Genomic DNA, 20,624 nt, shown 5'->3' on the forward strand with positions numbered 1-20,624 from the left:
TTGCTAAAATTACTTTGCATTACTGCAAAGCTAAAGTAATTCTATATCTGGTCTTATTTACATAATTTGGACTGATCAAGGGCTGCCCATGTTTGTAAATGGAAACCAGTGTTCTACACTAAATCATAAATATTCTACTCTTAATGACATTGTTTTACACTCTATCAAAAGCAAACTAGCATGCTACCTATCTTGCATCATTTCCCCCCATTTTCAGTCACCTTTCTTCACACAGGGTGGGTATACGTATAGTATTTCACACACATAAGACCTCTTCCGGAGGCTTGGTGGGGGGATGGTGATGGAGGAGGCCTCTGAGAAGGCTTTAATGGCCAATAGATATCAGGATGGAGAAAGATGATAGAACTCCTGCCTCCCTTTAACTTTACTCACTCTTTCTCTTCAGATCCCTCTCATTTCTTTTTATATTTCTGTGTAGTGTGTATTTTTCTTCTGACTTTGTCTGTCCCTCCGTCCTCACTTTCTCTCTTTGCGTTATAACAGTGATTTTTTTCCCTTAACCAGATCTGATTACACTCAGCCCACTCTTGCGATAACCTTTTACTTTAAATCGACCCAACCTCCTGACCTACCCCGCTTTCGGCTCCTATTTGGATCTACTGTTGTGATTAAAATGCTTCCTGGCAGCTAGAGCTTGCTGAGCAACGTGTCTTTTCTATCGCACCATGCAATAGCAATTCAGCATTTCTCTCCTGCATTTCCATCTCTTCTTCCCACTCGTTTTCTTATTTCCCCTCTTTCATTGTCTCCTCTTTTAGTTTTTTTCTCATTTTGCTCATCTTGTGCTTATTGTTTAGTTTTGTCACTCGTGCTTTTTTTTTTGCCTCTATCTTTCTCCTTCTCCAGCATCTTCAGGCTGTTTTAATAACTGTAGAATTAACACTTCAAGTCATTATCTGAATATGCAGTGTGTAGCTGGATAATGAAGATCAGTGTTGTGGCTGTAAAAGTGTCAAACACACAATCAGAGATATTAAATGTCAGTGATTTGTTGGTCTTTTGGAGCAGGGCACTTTAGCTAGTTTATGAGTGTGTGCAGGCAGCTTAATTCAAGTTTATAAAGCAGGTGTGACAAACACACACATTCTCACACTCGCACAGCAATGCAGGCACGTACACGGGTAAGCGAAACACAGACACTTACAGTACATACACACAAATGTGCATGCAGTGTCAGTCATGCTCTTTGGCCCTGCAGCTATCAGGTCAAGTCTTTCTCGGATTAGCAATGTGTCAAGGACACACACACACACACACACACACACACACACACACACGCACACACACACACACACACACACACACACACACACACACACACAAACACCTAGAGACACACACATTCCAGATGATGGCAATTTGTTCTGCCACCTTCCACTGAGACATGTGTGTGCATAGTAATCAGAGTCCAGACACTCGGGGACACAGCAACCCAGGCAGGCAGCTACTTGTGTCAACTGGAAAATGTCTGTTAGGGAATTTCTCTTCTGTTTTGTTTATGATGCAAATGTCTCAGCTGCATGAATTTAGATTTTCCTTCAATCATGGATGAATTAGACCAAGGAAAACAAGGCTCAACAGGGATTCCTTGTGTTAGATTTTAAGCATTGATTAAAACCAAACTGTTCTACACTCATTTAGGCTTAAACCTGCATGCAGATTACAACAATATAGGCAGGCATTTATAACCCAGCACCTGGAATCAACTGTAGTGTGTTAGCCAACCGGTCTGGTATGAAACTTGCTTTGCTCCGCAGAAACCAAATTCCCCCAACAACCACATGACATTTAACCTTTTTAGCATGAAATGGCCTGCTTAGCAGTTTCATTAATGCATAGACAAATCAGAACTGATATGCCAAAAGATCCATGCTGTTTCTCCCTCCACACTCACCCGGACACTTTTGCAAACACTATCAGTGGAAAACCTTCAGCATTTTTCTCTGGATGACACCATCAAGAGAGTCTTGGTTTCTGGCTCTGAGAGAGACTTCATGATGATCACAAACACTGAATAAACATTTTTATAGTGAGAACCCATGGTGTGTGTGTCTGTGTGGATGTGTGGTTATGATGTCTCACCATCGCTGAGCTTTTTCCCAGATGTCAGGGACTGTTTCAGCGTACGTTATGGTGGTGAGCCACAGTGATGATATAACCACACACGACTGAAGTCACTTAAAAACCCAACTGTGAGAAAAATAACATACATAACAATCTGCATTATATACTTTTTTTGTACATTAACATTATTTTTCAAGAGAAATAAAGGAACCACTCTTAGGCAGGCAGAAGGGATCGTCATGTCTCGTTAACGATATGTAAATGGGAATGGGCTGTTTTTATATGCCACTTTGCTTGTCTTAACGACTACTCAAAGTGCTTTTACATAGTACAGGAACCATTCACCATTCACACACATTCACACTCTGTGGCCGAGGCTGCCGTACAAGGTGCTATCTGCTCATCAGATAAACATATGTATTGCATAAGTTAAAGGTTAAAACAAAAACAGAACGATATTTGCAAAAATGAACTCAATGAAATGGAGTAAAAAAAGTAAAAAAACAGATTTAGCCAGCAGATGACTCTGAATGGCTGAATTTTATTAATTTAATTAATTAAGTGGTCAACACATCACTAGAGCTGAGATACTATATGAAGATTAAAAATCAAAAATATCTTTTCAGATGAAACTAAATTTTTTGGACTAGAGCTCAATTTCCTATTTATATCAATGTAACATTGACATTTTATGGACTAGCATAAAAGAAGTAAGACTCTTACAGCTAATAGCCTAAAGGAAAGTCTGTGATGACATTCAAAGCTAAACAGATTATTTTTTTTCTTTTTCATTGAAATATAGTTCGATTTTTACTTTTTTGAAACCATGATTTGCTTTCACTGGGGATCTTTTATTCATATCATTCATTGTGCTTCAGAGTGCCAGTGCCATGTCAGCGACTTAGAGTTGTTTACTTGTTCAAAACTTGACACTGGATTGAAAGACCTTGTCTGATGTCCCGGGCTGATCACAGGTTGGGAAGTGTTGAAATGACAGGGTGGAAAGTTCAGTGAAAGAACTGAACTGAGTGGAAAGAGACTCTAAAGTCACCTAGAGAAAATTACTCCCTATATAACCACACTGAAAATGACTGTGACACTCAAAGTCACAGTTTACCTTCAGTTCTTCCTTTTTTTGATCTTTTATAGCTTTATTGGTTATTTGAAGACGTAATTAGTATGAGTTTCCGAAGATGGAAGGAAAAAAACTTTCATGATATTGCACAAACAAGCTATTACATGAAAGCCATATCAAAACGTGTTAGAAGAACACAAATATATGGTTATCAAGCTAAATATTATAACTAGGGCTGTCAATCGATTAAAAAATGTAATCTAATTAATTACATAATCTGTGATTAATTAATCGGAATTAATTGCATACATAATTAACGGTGCCTGAACCGATACTTTTTAAGAAAGTAAAAAAAGAATAGAAAAAAAGGGTACTAAACAACAGTTGGTGACATTAAAGAACGGCTTGTTTATTGCTAAGGCCATATGGTCAAAATGAAATGATTTAATAATAATGTATATCAATAACAACTAATTTCAGTAGTAAATTGCTGTTGAACCATCAGATGGGAAAAGGACATTTACAATAACTTCAAATGCACCACGAGGCTGTAGTTTACCAGTTTCATTGAACGCACCGTCTGTGTTGTTTCTCCGACGGCAGCTGCAGATTGTTACATACCGGTGTTGAATCCTCTACAGTAAATCACAGTCAAACTTTACACCGTTTTAGCGTTAGCTGTCAGCATTGTAACCGTTTTTAATCCAGCTACTAGCTAGCGGTAAGCTAACGTTAGCTGCTGTCGAGTGTAGTGTTAACTAGCGTCACGTGCAGCGGTGTTTGTGTTTCAGAGCAAGTAAATGTTCCAATTAATGATCCAGGCAGAACATTCTCGTCTCCCTCCTTCATTTTACAGTTGAATGGTGGCTAGAACGGCTCCGGGTCAAACGTCAATATGGAATGGATTAATCTGCGTTATTTTTTTAACGCGTTATTTTTTTAGCGCGTTATTTTTTCTCAGATTAATTAATCGAAATCGTTATTTTGACAGCCCTAATTATAACTTTAATATAACTTAATACTTTTGAAATCACAGCATTTAATGAGTTCATTTGGCAGAAAGCAATACAAATTCACCTCATCATCTTAATCTAGCTGCTACAACAGGAACTCTTTGATTGTTCACAACTTAGATATTTATCATTTAATACAATTGCATTTTAATTATGAACCCATTTACATAATTTTTTTTCCTAATGTTTATTAAATATCACCTTACTTTCTTGTGTGCTTTATCACTTACATAATTTGGTTGTTTTTTTATTTAATCCAGAGGTCTGATTGTTTCCATGCCACTGTGCAGGAAATTGGATGTCTAAATTATCCTCTCTGAGACTTATGGAGACTTTGCTTGCTACTTTCTTTCCAAATAGCTCACATTGCTCTTTATTGCTTGAGCTCCACCAGGGGAAACCGTTATGATTTGGCATGGGTAGCATGCAGGCAGAGACACCCATTTTGGATAATTGCTCTGAAATGTGCTTATGTAGAGGAGCCTGAGGCAACAAACTCACCACAAACATAATAACAGCTTTAGTTGAGCAGTGGAAGAAGTTTTAGAAGGAGAGCGAAGGAGGCGAAGAAAGACAAGGGGGTGGGAGGGCAAAAGAAGAGGTTATGCAAGAAAGGTCGTTTTCAGAATAGATGCTTACGCTGCTTTATTGTGTATGTATAAGGGAGTTCACACTGTATAAGGTTGCCCTCTGCATGTTTCAACCCTGTTGTGGTTGTTCAGTGAATTTCTCATTGTTTTTGTTATATTTATGAAGCTTGATAGCGTTATCTGCAGTTTGGGAGTGAAGTGGGGTCAGTGAATTGATAGGACACAGCTGTCCCTCCTCTCCTGTGCACATATTTCCCATGGGCACATATTTGCACACATGTACAAAAACACACCTTCAGTTGAAGTACATTCATGGTCCCCTGGTGTCGTGAACACAATGTCACATTCCCTTTTTCTCTAAAACACGCACATTCTCTCAAAGACAAACTATTGCTACAAAGTGGCAAACATTTTGTCTGTCATAGCCCGCTAGCTTAGCACTAGGTGTGAACATGTGTGTGTGTGTGTGTTTTGTCTGTTCATCCCCGAGTGGTTTGCTTTAATCTCCTTTAATTTCATTCTCAATCTTTATGGAGATCAATTCTCCCCACCACCTTCTCCTCATTTCACCATCTCCCTTACTAATTACGACCAGGAAATTGTTCCTGGAATTGGCTGGCATGAGCGAAATATGTCTCACCTCTCAATCACTTCCTCATTCTCTTCTTGTGTCTACGTTTTCATTTTTATTTTATTAGGTGTGTTTACTTGCGTTAGTCTGTTTTTTTTTTTGTTCCACAGTGGGTATCTTTGTGTTTGTTCTGTCTCGATGTATGTGTTGTGGCCGCTTGTTAGTCTCCATCTCCTGTGTGTATTTTTCTCAATGTGACTGCATTGCACCGTCTCTATCGTTTTCTCTTTGTCTTTCAGTATCTGTCAGTGTACATGTGTCTCTGTGTGTTGTGTTGGTAGCCATGTGGTGGATTTAGGGCTGAAGCTTTGGGTGATTACTCCCATAATGAACCATCATGCTCTGTTCAGGCTGTCATCCCCCACAGGGATTGACTGTATTATGAAGTTATCATTCAGCCTCAGCAATACTCTGTGTCCTCACATAACTCTCTTACAGTCATGTGAAAAAATTAGGACACCCATGCTAAAGTTGACTAAAAAGAGGAATAAAAAAAATCATCTTTAGGAAATTGATCTTAATGCCTTAATAAAAAAAAATGAGGAAAAATTGGCATGGGGTACTTTCCATAAAATCATCTCTCAATGTAAATCAAACCAGCTATTAGGCTAACTGAAATAAAACCATGCCAATCTCTAGGTATGGTGAAGGGTATGTGATGATGTGGGGGGGCTATTTTAATTCTAAAGGCCAAGGGAACTTTATCAGGATGCATAGTGTCCTGGATCCATGAAATAACTGGCCTTTAAAAATAAAAATCTGCCTGCCTCTATGGGAATTTAACATAGGGGTGTACTCACTTATGCCCCCTGTATTTTAAGGAAAAACATTTATTTATTTACGATACATTATTCATTCACAAAGAAAATTGGTGTCCTTAAAGATTGGAGTTTTCCTCATTTCCCCATGCCAATTTTTCCTCATTTTTTTTTTATTAAGGCATTAAGATCAGTTTCCTAAAGATGATTTTTTTATTCCTCTCTTTAGTTAACTTTAGCATGGGTGTCCTAATTTGTTCACATGACTGTAGTTCTCCACACACAATCTGATAATGATTTGATTTATAGTGTATGAAATTAAACTAGGTAGGACGATGTTCTGAAGCTTTGTCAGTGGTTTATCTCTAGAAGGCAGACACCGTGATCACCTCTAATGCCTTGTTCACACATACAGTTTCAATTATGGCAGGTTCTTACATCCCATGAGTCTGTAGCTCATCTCCTGCTGCTTTTTGACTTGCTTACATAGTAGCTCCTAATATACAATATTTACCTTGCAATATATGTTATTGAAACTGTTTAGTACAACAATGCACACACAGCAGGCTGGTAGATAGTTAGGTGTGTAACACAGTTACACACACAGTGAGTTGTTTATGTGCAAAACTCTTAACCACTTTATTACCAGCCACAACAACGCTGGTATTGTTTTCTGTGTGTGTGTGTGTGTGTGTGTGTGTGTGTGTGTGTGTGTAATGGCAAAATGTGGTCCTGGAGACACCTACAGTAGCAAACTACCAAAGAAGCGGTTTTGAGTAATTTGCTAGGTGTTTATAGGTCTGCGGCCAGATTTTGTAACTGTGATAGTGTCACAAACGTGCAAGATACAGTCACGGAAATTTACAGGTGTGTAGTTGACATCAACATGAAGGTGAAGGGGGTCCGAGCAAGGGCATCGGAAGTAGCGGGGTAGGAAGTGTGTGTCACGGCTGGTCTGATCCCAATGCAAGATAGTCTCTAGGTAAATTCCCTACATGCAAATAGCTCATTTTGCACTTTGAGCTAAAGTGTAGGGTTTCTCTCTTAGAATATTAAACATTTTCCACTCATTGCTCAGACAGTCATCTAATCACAACCGTTCCTTTCGCATCTCCAGTATTTGAGTCTGCCTTTGTGACTGAGGGAGAGAGTGATTCATGAAAACTAGCTTGTGTGAATTATTTTTTTGAAGGCTCAATTCAATGTTCTTATACTTTTGTATGCTGATGCACATATTATCTCTTCCTTTTACTTTCTAAGATTGGGATCATGATATTGTGAAGTGATGTAATCAAAGGTTTGTTATAGCGACAGTGGTTGACATAAAAAAGTATTTGATAGGTAAAAACCAAGGAGGTGGTTTTAGTATTAAGAAAGAGTAAGGTGGTCCTGCTGTGTGCTGCCAACTTCTCTCTCCTTCCTCGTCTCTCTTTCTGCCTCTCATCTTTCAACCCCCCCTCCCCCCACCCCACACCCCAGCTGCCCGGACTTCTACCTTCCTTATACCCCCAATCCATTTCACCTCTCCTTCTCTTTCACTCCTTCTATGTCTGTTAGCCACTGTAAGGTGACTGTCCTGATGAGTCAACCGGTTCAGTACTAAAAAATGTTCTATGTTCTATCCAGTGTGTGTTAGTGTATGTGTGTTCACAAATGGTTGTACCACAGCTGACGGAGAAGGTGATTAAGAGCACACTTGGGAACCAGGAGAGTAAAAGGACACAAGGATAACACACACACACACACACACACACACACACACACACACACACACACACACACACACACCTGCTGTGTCCTCCTATGAAAGTTTTTGGTATGGTTTTAAAAACTAAAGGACAGAGGAGAGAGGATTTGTGTTCCACAGCTGCAGCCATCCTTTACAAACTAACAAAGTCACTTTCAAACTCTTCAAAGTGAACAAGTTTTTTAGTGTTACTATCTGAAAGATTGTATCAGTTAAATGTTGCTGTTGACGGCGCCATATCAACAGACCTCTGCATATCACTTTGAAATATGCACATCCTGCATCTGCAGATATGTAACCAATTAATCTTCCTTACATGCTGACATGCGTCAATTCAAAAAATACACTCCAAAGTACAGAATTAGAATGTACAAAATAGCTTTGCTAATCATTTTATCCAGGGCATATTGAGTCTTCATACTCTCGATTCTAGGAGAAATCATTAACCTTTGAGTTACACTCAAAAGCTTGAATGAAAAAAAAACTCCACCCCCTCCATATGTTCTTATTTAGAAATCCATCACACCATCGGATCAGCACCATAAATAAAGTCACCTGCTAAATCCCGCAACACTGCCACCCCTCTCAGGTTACAATTTGTTTTATGGCCTTTTTCTATGGCAAGCTAATTATTTTAACATGTGTTAAGCTCAGCTGCCTATGTAGGCATACACGCATACATTACTGTATGCGACATTGCAGCAGACTAGTGAGGTAATCAGAAAAGTGAAGGACAAGTCTAAAGAGTGAATATGGAGAATTACAGTGTAAGAGGTAGCCCGAGGCAAGACAAGAAGACTCAACATTATCTGCAAAATGGTTTCCCGTTTTGAACTCTCCCAATGAATGTATGATTAAAACAAAGATGCAGAGACAAATGTATTCGGCATAACGATCCGTTAAGCAAAACAGTCCTTCCATCCATCCACCCACAAGGGTTTTTGTGTTTTCTCTCACATCCTTATATGCCTTCTCTCCATTCTCCTTTTTTCTTCTTTTTTTTCTTTCTTTTTTTAAATTTAAAAAAAATGTTTGGGCTTTTCTGCCTTTTTTTTTTATTTTTGACAGGACAGCTAGGTGAGAAAGGGGAAGAGAGGGGAAAGACATGCAGGGAATTGTCACAGGTCAGATTCGAAACCTGGACCTTTGCGTCGAGGCATAAACCTCTCTCTATATGTGCGCCTGCTCTACTACTGAACCAACCTGGCCACCATTCTCCTTTCTTTTGTCTTTCCATTTTCTGTTGTTCTTATTTAAATATCTATGTGAGGATTTTTTTCACCCCAACATGAAAACAACTAAGCCCTCTCTGAAACATTCTGTGGAATAAATGGCAGTGCATTCCAAGCCGCTTTGTAATGCTGTCATTCATCACACCATGTGGACCATTAGTATGAATTGTGTATTGTCTTTGGCCTGCTTGAGAGCCTGAAACTCTGGCAGTATATATGAAATGAAGTTTAAAGATTGTGCATAGTGATGGGGGGTGAGCATGCAACAAAGCAGCATGTGTATAGTGTGTGAACCAGCTAAAGCACTTACGCATGATCATCTGTGTGTGTGTGTGTGTGTGTGTGTGTGTGTGTGTGCGCTTTAGTTGACTTCAAGAATATACAGCTAAGTGTTTTTCCTTGTTGTGTACATTTCTAAAGTGCCAGGAGAGTGGAAGAAATCAACATATGCATGGCTGACTTCAATCACCAACTCCATAATTACTGTGTCATTGTTGCCGGAAAATGAGGTAAAGAGCCCAGTTTACAATGACATGGCAGTATCTCCTAAATGGGTTCCCTGACTGCTGATTCACAGGATGCTTTTGCAAAATGGCCTATCACAAAAGTCCGGTTTTCATTAAGACTTTCTGCTCTTTATAGAATTCTTGGTGTTCTTGTGGCTGTTGTATGTTATTATTCCATTGTTGTCCTGGTTAGAGATGAAATCATTACGAATGACCAGTAGTTGGATCGTTTCAATTCAAGGTCTCGGCCTTTGTTTTCACTGGCTACCTAAGCAAAGTTTTCACCACCATATCATAACATAACGGTATCACTTCTAAAACATCAATATGTTATCTAGTATCATTATGATCTAATCCCTACAACGATTTTGTCATATTCTCTCTGGCTCACCTTATAACCTGCCCTAAGTTTCCTGTCTTTCTTTGTCTCTTTCCTCAGACCTGAAGAAGTCATTTGAACAGGAACCCCTGGGAAAGGAAGTATCTCTGGAGCAGGAAGTGCTTTTACAGTGTCGCCCTCCAGAGGGCATACCAGCTGCTGAGGTACGTTCAGCATTATTGTTAACCTCCTCCCGGGGTGACTGTAAAGCAAGACAACAGATTAAGAGAGAGGACTTCTAGAACAGAACGAGAGAGGGACTAAGATGGGATGTCAGCATGAAGACAACCGAGGATGTAAAACAATGTAAAAATAGGAACCTGAACGTGTACAACAATAAAATATTAAAATAACATTTTATAGCATTACTAATAATTAGTAAACATTATTAATTATCATTTCATTATTTGTTAACAGTAACATAACTATTAACTTAAGTTTGATTAACTATCAATTTGTCATTTATAAGTGATAGTTATTATAAGGTGTTACCGAATCATCAAGTGGAATTAACTTGGAAATGCCACAGAAAAGTCAGTTATGTGAATGACAGACAGAGCATTGATGGGGTGGTCACTCTTTCACAATCTGCACTCAGTGGATGAAGAGTGTGCTGAATAAAAATGCATTCTTACCCTTTTGACAAAAAAGGTTGTTAAATAGCCTTTTTTACTAGTCTTATGTCTAAGCAAAAACTGAAAAGACTTAATATCTCAAAACCTAAATAACTGTAAGCACTCATTCCAACAAGGATAGTGCTGAATTATCATTTATTACAATTTAACTGATACAAATAATGAATTCAATCGACTTAATCACAGTAGCAAAAGTAAATGTTTTAACCTTAATACAAACAAGGACAATGTTTAGGTTTAGCATAACATGATTTCACATTTGTCTTGGTTTGAAACATTTCTCCAACATGTTTTCAGAAATGTAAAGCACTGTTTCTTTGCGCAGAAACATTTGTGTTTAACTGTCACAGGGGGAAATCAGGGGATCTCGTTTTGAGTGACAGTTGCTTGAGAGCTCTGCTGCAACGAGGTAACGCTGATCCAAAGTTTGAAACTTAGACTTAACTGTCCCCTGAGAACCAATTTGAGTTGCAGCACAAGTTAAATTAAGGAAATCTCAGTGAGGGAGGGAATATAGGCTAAACGTCTGCATTCACTCTTACTGTGCCACTCTTACTGTGCCTGAGCTTTGCAGAAAATAATGAGGATAATTAATGAAAGTGGATTGCCTAATTTTCTTCAGAAAGACTTATACTGGCATGTTCCTTTTCATTAGCACAGATGTACATATTGCTGAAAACTGAACAGAAGTGAATACACTTGCAGTGAAGATGAAACAAAAAGCACAACTGGCTAACTTCTCTTGGGGGGAGTTACTTTTGCCCCCTAGTGAAATAACCACATCATTATTTTGGCCATTTAACTTTACTGCCTTGCGCAAGGACACTTTGATAAGCAAGGGCGACTTTATGAGGTCAGAGGTTCCCAGCAATGCTAGTAATTCGAACAGGTGTGGATTTCAAGTACATGAATAGTGTGGTAAATACATATATATTCACACTGTCCCGACACTATCCTCCTCAATGAAAGATTATATTGTGTATATGCTGTAACTACATTGTCAGCACATCAACATTTTACCCTCTCATCAAACGTGTTGCAAAGTAAACATCCACTTTGTGAGAGCCACATGTGTCACTTATACTCCCTGAGGGCCTTAACAACAGTAAAGAATATCATTCACAATTCAGATTGCTCTTTACTTTCCTGGTTTTAATCTGGCTACATTCCCACCTGAATGGATAAAAAGACATAATTTCATTTAGTTGGTCGCTGGGGAAGGGCAGCACAGCACTTGGAGAAGGCTGCGTTACCGGATAAGGAGTCTGTGAATCAGGTTTTCACTCCTCAGGGTTTGATAGTCGTTTTCAATTGCACCTAAGTACACAGCTCCCCTGAGAGAGAGGGGGAGAGAGAAACTGAAGGAGAGGGGGTGAGTGAGGCACTCAGGCAGACCGGCCTACAAAGTGAGGAAGAGCGTGTAGGGGGAAAGGCAGAACTAAAGGTGGGGGGAGGAGTGGTGGGGAAAAACGGAGTGGTCCTTTCCCATCCTTTCACCTCGAGAAATCTCTAATACCTCTGAGGGAAATACATTGGTCGCAAATACGTTGGTCGAATTGTGACATCAACAGTTGGAGCCACAAAGACTTGGAGTTTATTTTTCACTCATTGCGTCTCTTTCTTTCTGCTACACACCCACATTAACACTCACGCTCCTTCATCTTGAAGACATATCTCAACACTAATGACTAATTAGCCTACTACTGCTGCCTCATCTGCTTTCTTTATTTTTGACACCTGCATCAACACAATACATCCATGCACACACACAGATATGTACACACTAACACTCAATTTTCCACCTTTTCCATCCCTTTCTCCTGTCATAATGGGATCTCAGGGCAAATGGATTGGTCTGTCTCTGTCTCTGCTGAAGCTGATTAGAAGGATTTAGGTTTAAAACCTACTGATGACCTCAGGTTATAGCCCTGACTTCCTTTTTTTTTTATCTCTTCTGACTTTCTATTTCAATTTGTTCTTATCATGTCCATTCTCTTCGCCATTTTCATTCTCTATTCCTTGTCATACACACAAACACACACACACACACACACACACACACAGTCACACACACACACACACACACACACACACACACACACACAGTCACACACACACACAAACACACACAGCCACATACACACACACCCACACACACACATTCTTTTTTGATTGACAGTTGTGGTGTTTTGTGACCTCTCTAAAAATGTTCTAAACTTAGCGGTTGCTGTGTCGACCAGTTGACGACTGTTGTAAAGTTGTCAATGTGATGGGGTTGGTGCCCTGATACATGATACCCACATCGTAATGACCAGCTGGCATCACATGCCACACCAAAGCCTTGACTCCCACACACACACAATTTACAATTTATATTCACTCAGCATCTGTATACATTCACATGCCAACATGCCAACAACTACCTGTGCAAATACAACCTTAATGAAATATGCATGCACACGCAAACGCACACACACACACACACACACACACACACACACACACACACACACACACACACACACACACCACACACAACCTGCTATGTGCAGTCTACTGGCTTTGCCTGGCCTGTGAGGTCACTCCTACTCTTTGGATTTCAAGATTAAAAAATGTATTCAAGCTGTCAGACTGCTGCCTCTATTTCCTTTTTTTATATTTTTTTGAACAGACAAATACAACTGAACAAGAACAACAACCCTCTCCCACCCCCCAACCTTTGTGGTCTCGAGGAAAACAAAAACAAACAAATAAACAAAAATAAAAACAGAAATCACACCTTGCCTAGTCACTCTCCTTTAGTAGAAAATACGCCAACCACTGTGGGGGGGCAGCGCTGAGCTTTCATTTTCTTGGTCGCAGTCTCCCAAGTAGGTGTAATTTAGAGTCATTGGATCAGTAGGAAGTCGACATCCTATCACATCAGATAATAATGATGTTGTTTTATTACGATTGCGTTATCTTGATTGGTTTGGATGACCTCGGACCAGGAAAGAAATTCATAAATATAAAAACCAGAAATAAAAAGTCAACATTGTGCTGGACTTGTTTCAAGTTCCCTGAATTCACCATCTGTGTCCATAAAGCCTTTTCTGTTGAACGGCTGAACCCTCCCTACAGAATCCAATAGCTTTCCATCAGCTTTTAAAGGCTTTCTATCGCAGTCTAAAGAGATTTAGATGTTTCTCAAGGATTTCACAATGCCTCAAATTGTGTCTCTTAGGAGCTTTAGATTGAAAGAGAGAGAGAAAAACACAGAGGAGACTGTCTGATGATGGCATGAGCAGTACTGTCAGCGAAAAGGAAATAATGGCGTTGGTTTGTGTGTAGAAACTTTCTTTGCAGTTATGGATAGGTTTGACCCTGAACTCTCAAGGCTAACAGTTGCGCAGCAGTTAAAATTATCACTGTCTAATCTGTCCCTTAGTGTACCTCTTGTCGTGTGTGTGTGTGTGTGTGTGTGTGTGTGTGTGTGTGTGTGAGAATATTTATGTGTGTGCCTGTCTGCGTCTGTCTCTGCATGTGAGTGATTACCCCAGCTGCTCTGAAATAAACACATCAGTGTGTGGTGACAGGCACTCCACGTGTCTATCCCAAACACACACACACACACACACACACACACACACAGAGTCAGACAGTAACTGGATATGTGTCTGGAGCCTGGTCAAGTTTCTGTCACATTCTTTACCACTCAATCCAACCACCACCTAAATTAGTGCAAGTAATGTACTAGGATAATGGTTTATGATGAACTTAGACATTGTCTGTCTAAGTGTAATCTTCCACTTCAGAAGATACATTCTAAGTAAAGTCAGAGAGTTGAGTTGAGTTGTGTTTTACATCACAATAAACTTAAAATAACAGTAATTTGTTATGTGCCCTAGGGTGGCATAGAGAGATTTCCTTCAAAGATGGGATTTAGATTAAAGCTCCAAGCTCCATAACGGCTACCATTTGTCCCGCTAAAGTTTCTCACACACACACACACACACACACACACACACACACACACACACACACACATACTTAGCCTCCCTTGCAGTGACCATTGATGTCATTTTTTGTCAATGACTCTCTGTGTTAACCGGTGTGGAATGAGTCCAGAAACGTGCATTTTGTGTGTATGGGTGTGTGTTTGTGTGCGTGAACGACTCTTTGTGATGCAAATCATAACAGACTTTTCTGTCAGAAGGATTCAGTGGTGCGGTGTGGCCAAAACGCTAACGGCTACCTGACTCTCACACTCATACAGTGTACTGTACACAGACACAGCACATTTCAGTCCCTGAAGTCACCATTGTTAATGTGTCATATGATGACGTTTACTAGCAGAGTGTATCTGGAGGTTATAACATCTGTGGTGGTGGAGTGCTTGAAATGGACAGTAAAGGTGACAGTGTCAATTAAACTGTCTAACAAATGAGACATGCGCTCTTACTGTGTCCAGAGAAAGAAGCCAATCTATTGAATTTTTTTACCTTTAAACCACTTTCAGATCTCACTGGAACTCAATGTTCCTCTGGGCCTCACAAACAAATGGAATAAATGCTACATCCAAAACATGTATTTCCTCAGAACATACTACCAAGTCTTACGTCTCTTACGTCAATAGCTCTGTCAATAGATGTAAAGGTGAAACACGTCTTTTATCCAGGAAAGAAATGGCATTTTTTTGGACTTGTTTATTTCTGAATAAATACAATTGAAAGAACCCGAAGGGAAAGGAATGGGCTAGAATTAAAGTCATGTTTATCCTGGCCGTCTTCTGGAGAAACACACGTGTGTGTAAGTGGGTTTGTGTGTGCGTTTCTGTGCACAAAAACAATTTATGTAATGCTGCTCCCCCAATAGATCTTTACCTTAATCCTCTTTGAGCTAGCATAGTAAGCCTCATGGCTCATCTCCCATCACATTTTACCTTGATCCTCAACCTCTGTCAGAAATCATCACCGTAATCCACAGATTAGTCAGCAATCTCTTTTTTTTATTTCGACTGCCTAGGTGAATTATTGAAATGGGGTTAAGATTATTAAAAGGCTGTTGTGATGGTCTATCACTGCAGAGTAATTTACAAATGGGGTGGATGAAGAAGAGCGGCTTCTGTGTTGTGTCAGTAATAAATGTATTGTGGTTGGTTGTTGGTAATGTCGAGAGGGATTGTGATCATTATCTAATGATGTGTGTGTACACCCACACATGACTGGACACGCACATAAACACACATACAGTATGCTTTATCTCTTTGATTCCTTGTACTGTATAACAGTGCAGCCTTTTATAACCACTTTGTATTTTCAAAAATATAGTGTAATTCTTGCATTCACACACACAGGAAGAGGAAGATGACATATATACTTCTAGTGTAAGATTTAGTAGCCTAAAGAGGCTTTTCATCCAGTGATAAGCCATGTCATTAAATTCAGACATTTTCTTTTCATTTTAATTATATTGACTATTCTCTCTCTCTCTGTATCTTTATACAGTCATAAAATTAATGTTTCTGCTGCTTGTTTTCTCAGTAAATTTCCATTTTATTCCAATCACTGGTTCTAACTAGACTGAGACTCAAATATATATTGTCTGCAAAATATTCTTGCAATAAAATATGTATTTTCTTTTTTTCCACCTTTCCTGCATGAATTGTTTGCAGACTATAACTGGAACTTTTTTTAGTTTAAAACACTCAACGCAGTTGTTTATCTTGGCTTTCTCACAAGTGGAAGAGTTCTCCTCACAGTGGCTGTAACTGCAAGCACTTACAGTACATTCGCCATTTAAGGAAACCATCAATCAAAATTCAAAAAGGGAAGCTTCTCATTACATTTAGTCGCACTATGTTTTGTCTCTTAGCTGACCACTCAACCTGCATGATTTTCTTCCATTTTCATAGAATACAGGATGTATGTAGGCTGGTGATCACATGTAGTTTTTAGTTTTCTGTGGTCTGAGGGTTGAGACTTTTTAAGACTGGGACTTTGTTAAATGTGTGCAGTATGTAGAGGGTTGAGTGGGTACTTGACTCAGAAAAATGAGAGTAGGAGATAATGAAGGCGTTTGTGTGGATCTCCTCCACACCCCAACTACTCTCTCCCCTTTCATTACCCATTCAAAGGCTTTGGCAACACTATAGGATGGTCTGCCTTTGTAATTATATGAACCTTTTTTAATGTATTTCTGGCAGTGAGATGGAAAGAGCATTAAATGTTCTGGTGTTGACATGTTGACCATTCAGTTGTTTTAAAATGAATGCTTGTTTGTTGACTGTTTTCAGAGAGTCTTCGATGAAACCTTGCACAGTATCCCATCTCAGCTATTTTCTCTGTCTCCATTTCCGTTTATGTCTTATCTTAGGACTCTTGGCTCTTTTTTCACGTTGTCTCTTTCTGTCACTGTCCCCGTCTTTCTTGACACAGTTCTGAGACAAAGCTGTGGATAGATGGTGACATGACAGTATAGAGTGTACTGCATTGTCAGGCAGCTACCCGTGCTGCCCTCGGCAGTCCTGACAGTGTTGTCATGGATGAAAGAACACACTGTTTTGACACAAGGTGTGACAGTGTCAAATAACAAAACTCTGTTCTGTTCTGTCAAGTTGTATGAGTTCAGACCTTGTTAAGTCTTTTAGGAGCCCAGAAAACGTAAAAATGTGTGAAGTTGGGCATACAAGCCTGTGACATCTATAAAAGGTGTGTGCATATGTTATTATAATACAATGAACACATTTTAATGTATTTATGAAATAATTTAACACCTAAAAATAGTCCTCAGTCCTAATGCTTGCAAGAGTTGAGGCATAATTTTATATGCTTATCTACTAGAGCAATTTGAACAGTAAAATCCTCATTTGGGACCAAGACTGAAAAAGTTTAATAAGCCAGGGCTTTGAATAATTGCTACAAATTAATTGCTTTTCACTTACATAACTATTCAGTTAAGTAGTCTTCAATGAGTTACTCAAGGAGGTCATTGTCGGTGCAATTTATATTTTTATAAATGTGACTGTATTGATAACACAACGTTATCAGATGATGACTGTCTGATACAGAGTGTGATCTTAAAATCCTTTATTGCCATGTTTTTGGTTGTGTAAAATCAAATATGAGCACATTTCTGCTGAGCGGTATTAACCATGATACTGCTTACTCACTGAAATTGTATTGAATCATCAGCTTATCAAACACTGCCAAGAAGCTGTTGGGGCTATAGATGCTTTGCTGATTTCTAAAGCATAATTCATTCAAAGGTAGATGGCTTTGGGCTACTTAAGTGTGACCTTGCAAAGGCCGATGTAGAGCACTTAGAGATAGATGCTCCTTTAGCTCTTTTGGGAACCATAAAGAGGGAATATGCTGTTCATGATGGCATCTGCTGTCTTTTTGTCTGTCAAAACTGTAAAATCAATGCCGCAGTTTGCTGCACAACTACACAACATTGTATCAAAGTGGTGGCATTGACCAAAGCAGGTTAATTATTCTACTGAAAAATGTGTTTTTGTAATGGCTGAACACATTCAACTTCGTATAGGAAAATATCACGATCATCAACTCACTCACCAAAAAGAAAAACTGCAGAAACCCAGTCTGAATGTAATTGAAATGGGCTTTTTTCTACATGTCCATGTTGCTGTTTGTTTACCATGCTCATTTTTTACACTGTACATCCTTCAACAAAATGCAACACTAACAAACAGGGAGGTCTCCGATAGTTCAGCTGACCCGGCTAATAAAGCAAAGCTGATTTTGTATTTTGTTATTGGGCGGTTTTAATAACACTGGAGAGCTGGAGAGTCAATTAAAAAGGATTAGCATGCCCCCAATCAGCTCAGAGCCTCTTCATGCTTTAATGATTATGGAGTGTCATCAGCACTCCTACACGGTACAGTGAATCAGCTTTGACAGACGCGCGCGCGCGCACACACACACACACACACACCATGCCTTCACACGTGTGTTAGAAAAGCACTCAAAGGGTTAGCTTCCCACTCATGACACAAATACAAATACATCCTGTACATTTGTTTTTGTGTTTTTTTTAAGGTTCACAAAAACCTGCTTTCCTTTTTAATTTAACCGGTTTTATTATATGCATTTTGCACTAAACATATTGGAAACACATTTTTTTTAAGTCAGAATGCACTTTCATAAGTTTTTAAAACTTTTTAAAAATAAAATACATCTTCGCTGATAACCCTGTGTATTTTGTGACTACTGAGAACAGAGTGAGAAATGACAAAGGGGAACATAAGTATAAATTAGCTTGGAAATAACAGACACCCCTTGTTAGAAACCTTGAACATCCACCTCTGATTGAATTAATGTAATTGCTTTAGACATAATTTTCTGATTCGGAAATCAAAATGGTTGTTGTTGTACTGTAATTACTGTACAGACCAAATACATGTCTGCATGCACATGTCTAAAAAGGAAACAAAATTAGGTTAGGGTTCTTAGGTAGATGGCCCAACGTACCAGAAAAGCATTCAATCAAAGATAAGCCAAGACATTACAGGTGTTCTTATTTTTTATAATGCTAAAACACTTAAATGCTCTTTAGCGGCATGTGTCCTGTGGTTTCTTTTGCACGCTCTCCCATTGCTCTCATTTCATTCCCTCTCTTACTTTCTTCTTTATTTCTCTCTTCTCTTCTCTCTCTCTCTCTTTCTCTCCTCCCTTCTCCGTCTTCTGTTGTTGCCATTAGTGATGTTAAAGTACTTAGTGAACTGGAGGGTTCAGCAGGAAGTGTGGAATACATCACTGTCCAGAGAAATAAAGAAATCAACAGAGACACAGATACAAAGCGCTTCAACACTTTTACCGCATTGACCCGTGACCATGCACGGGGCTGTTCTATAATTTAACAAGCTGTCAATCATTTCAACACTGGCTCACAACAACCAGGGAAGTCAGTTAGGCAACACACTCTATTTAAATCTAAAAGAAACTCCATATTATCTCCCTAAGGGCATTTGCTGTGTCTGCTTAAGTTTGGGCATTAAAGTCATTATTTTTTGTTATAGTCGGGTTGGATTACAAACTAGACATTTCTTCTGCATCTAGCTCTCATGAAATATGTGTGCTGCAAAATACCTGTAGAACAAATATTTTGTGACATTCAGGGCTTGCACATTAGACAAGAACTCAAAGTACAGAATGCTATATTAAAAGTAGAGTAGAGAACAGGTTTAATCCTTTAATTTCCTAACTTTCAGTTCTTCTATCACAAGAAGAAAGTGTTTACCTTTTGAACTTTTCCCCGGTGATATTTGAGGTGTTGATTCTGATTCTAGCACTAGGTCAGCGTCTGTTTGGGGAAACGTTTCCCCAACGTGTCTGAGCTGGTGAGTGGATTTGGATGTTTTTCGTCTTGCCTGTTCCTGTAATGATTTGAGCCTAGGGTCTCATTTCAACATTCAAATCCCCTAACACTCTCACCCCAAACTGTCATCTGGATTTCTTTTCTCCTCCCTTCATCTACCACTGCTTCTATCACAGTCCCAATGCATTTTCATCCTGAGAGCTGCAAGTCTTGAGAGGTTTTCGATATGTATTTGTTTGTTTATTTAAATATTTATTTATTTTCTGTTCATTTCAATTTCCTGTTTTCCTTCTGTCTTGAAATCCGTTCTTGGTTCTCAGAATTATAGTAAGCAATGACTTGTATTTTTTCAGTTTGACAATGAAGAAAGAACTATTTAAAATATTTCATTTTGAATAACCATATTCTTCAGTGATTACCAATTTGCATTGCCTGGAAAAAAAAGTATTGCTATGCAGCATTAATCAAAACTGTGCTTTCTGGCTGAATTTTACTTTTCACCTGGCAATTTTGTTTTATAGAAATAGTCTGTCAGGAAATAGTTTGAAGTATTGGGACTTCAGTACCTACTTTGTATTGCCAAGCCTCACGCTTTGCTGTCTGTCTAAAGGGCCTGACACACCAAGCCGACGGCTGCCTACTACCGCCGTTGACG

General features: G+C 39.1%; 1 protein-coding gene across 2 annotated transcripts in view; it reads left to right on the top strand.

The window, feature by feature from the left end:
* Positions 1-20,624, top strand: part of unc5ca (unc-5 netrin receptor Ca) — a 194,475-nt gene that overhangs the window by 108,112 nt on the left and 65,739 nt on the right. For both annotated transcript variants that reach the window (XM_078250834.1, XM_078250835.1), the window contains exon 4: positions 10,077-10,180. In XM_078250834.1, the coding sequence (XP_078106960.1) occupies positions 10,077-10,180 (104 nt within the window). The remainder of the gene's footprint in view (positions 1-10,076; positions 10,181-20,624) is intronic.

The sequence above is a fragment of the Sander vitreus genome, chromosome 5, assembly GCF_031162955.1.
Source record: "Sander vitreus isolate 19-12246 chromosome 5, sanVit1, whole genome shotgun sequence".
Classification (NCBI taxonomy): domain Eukaryota; kingdom Metazoa; phylum Chordata; class Actinopteri; order Perciformes; family Percidae; genus Sander; species Sander vitreus.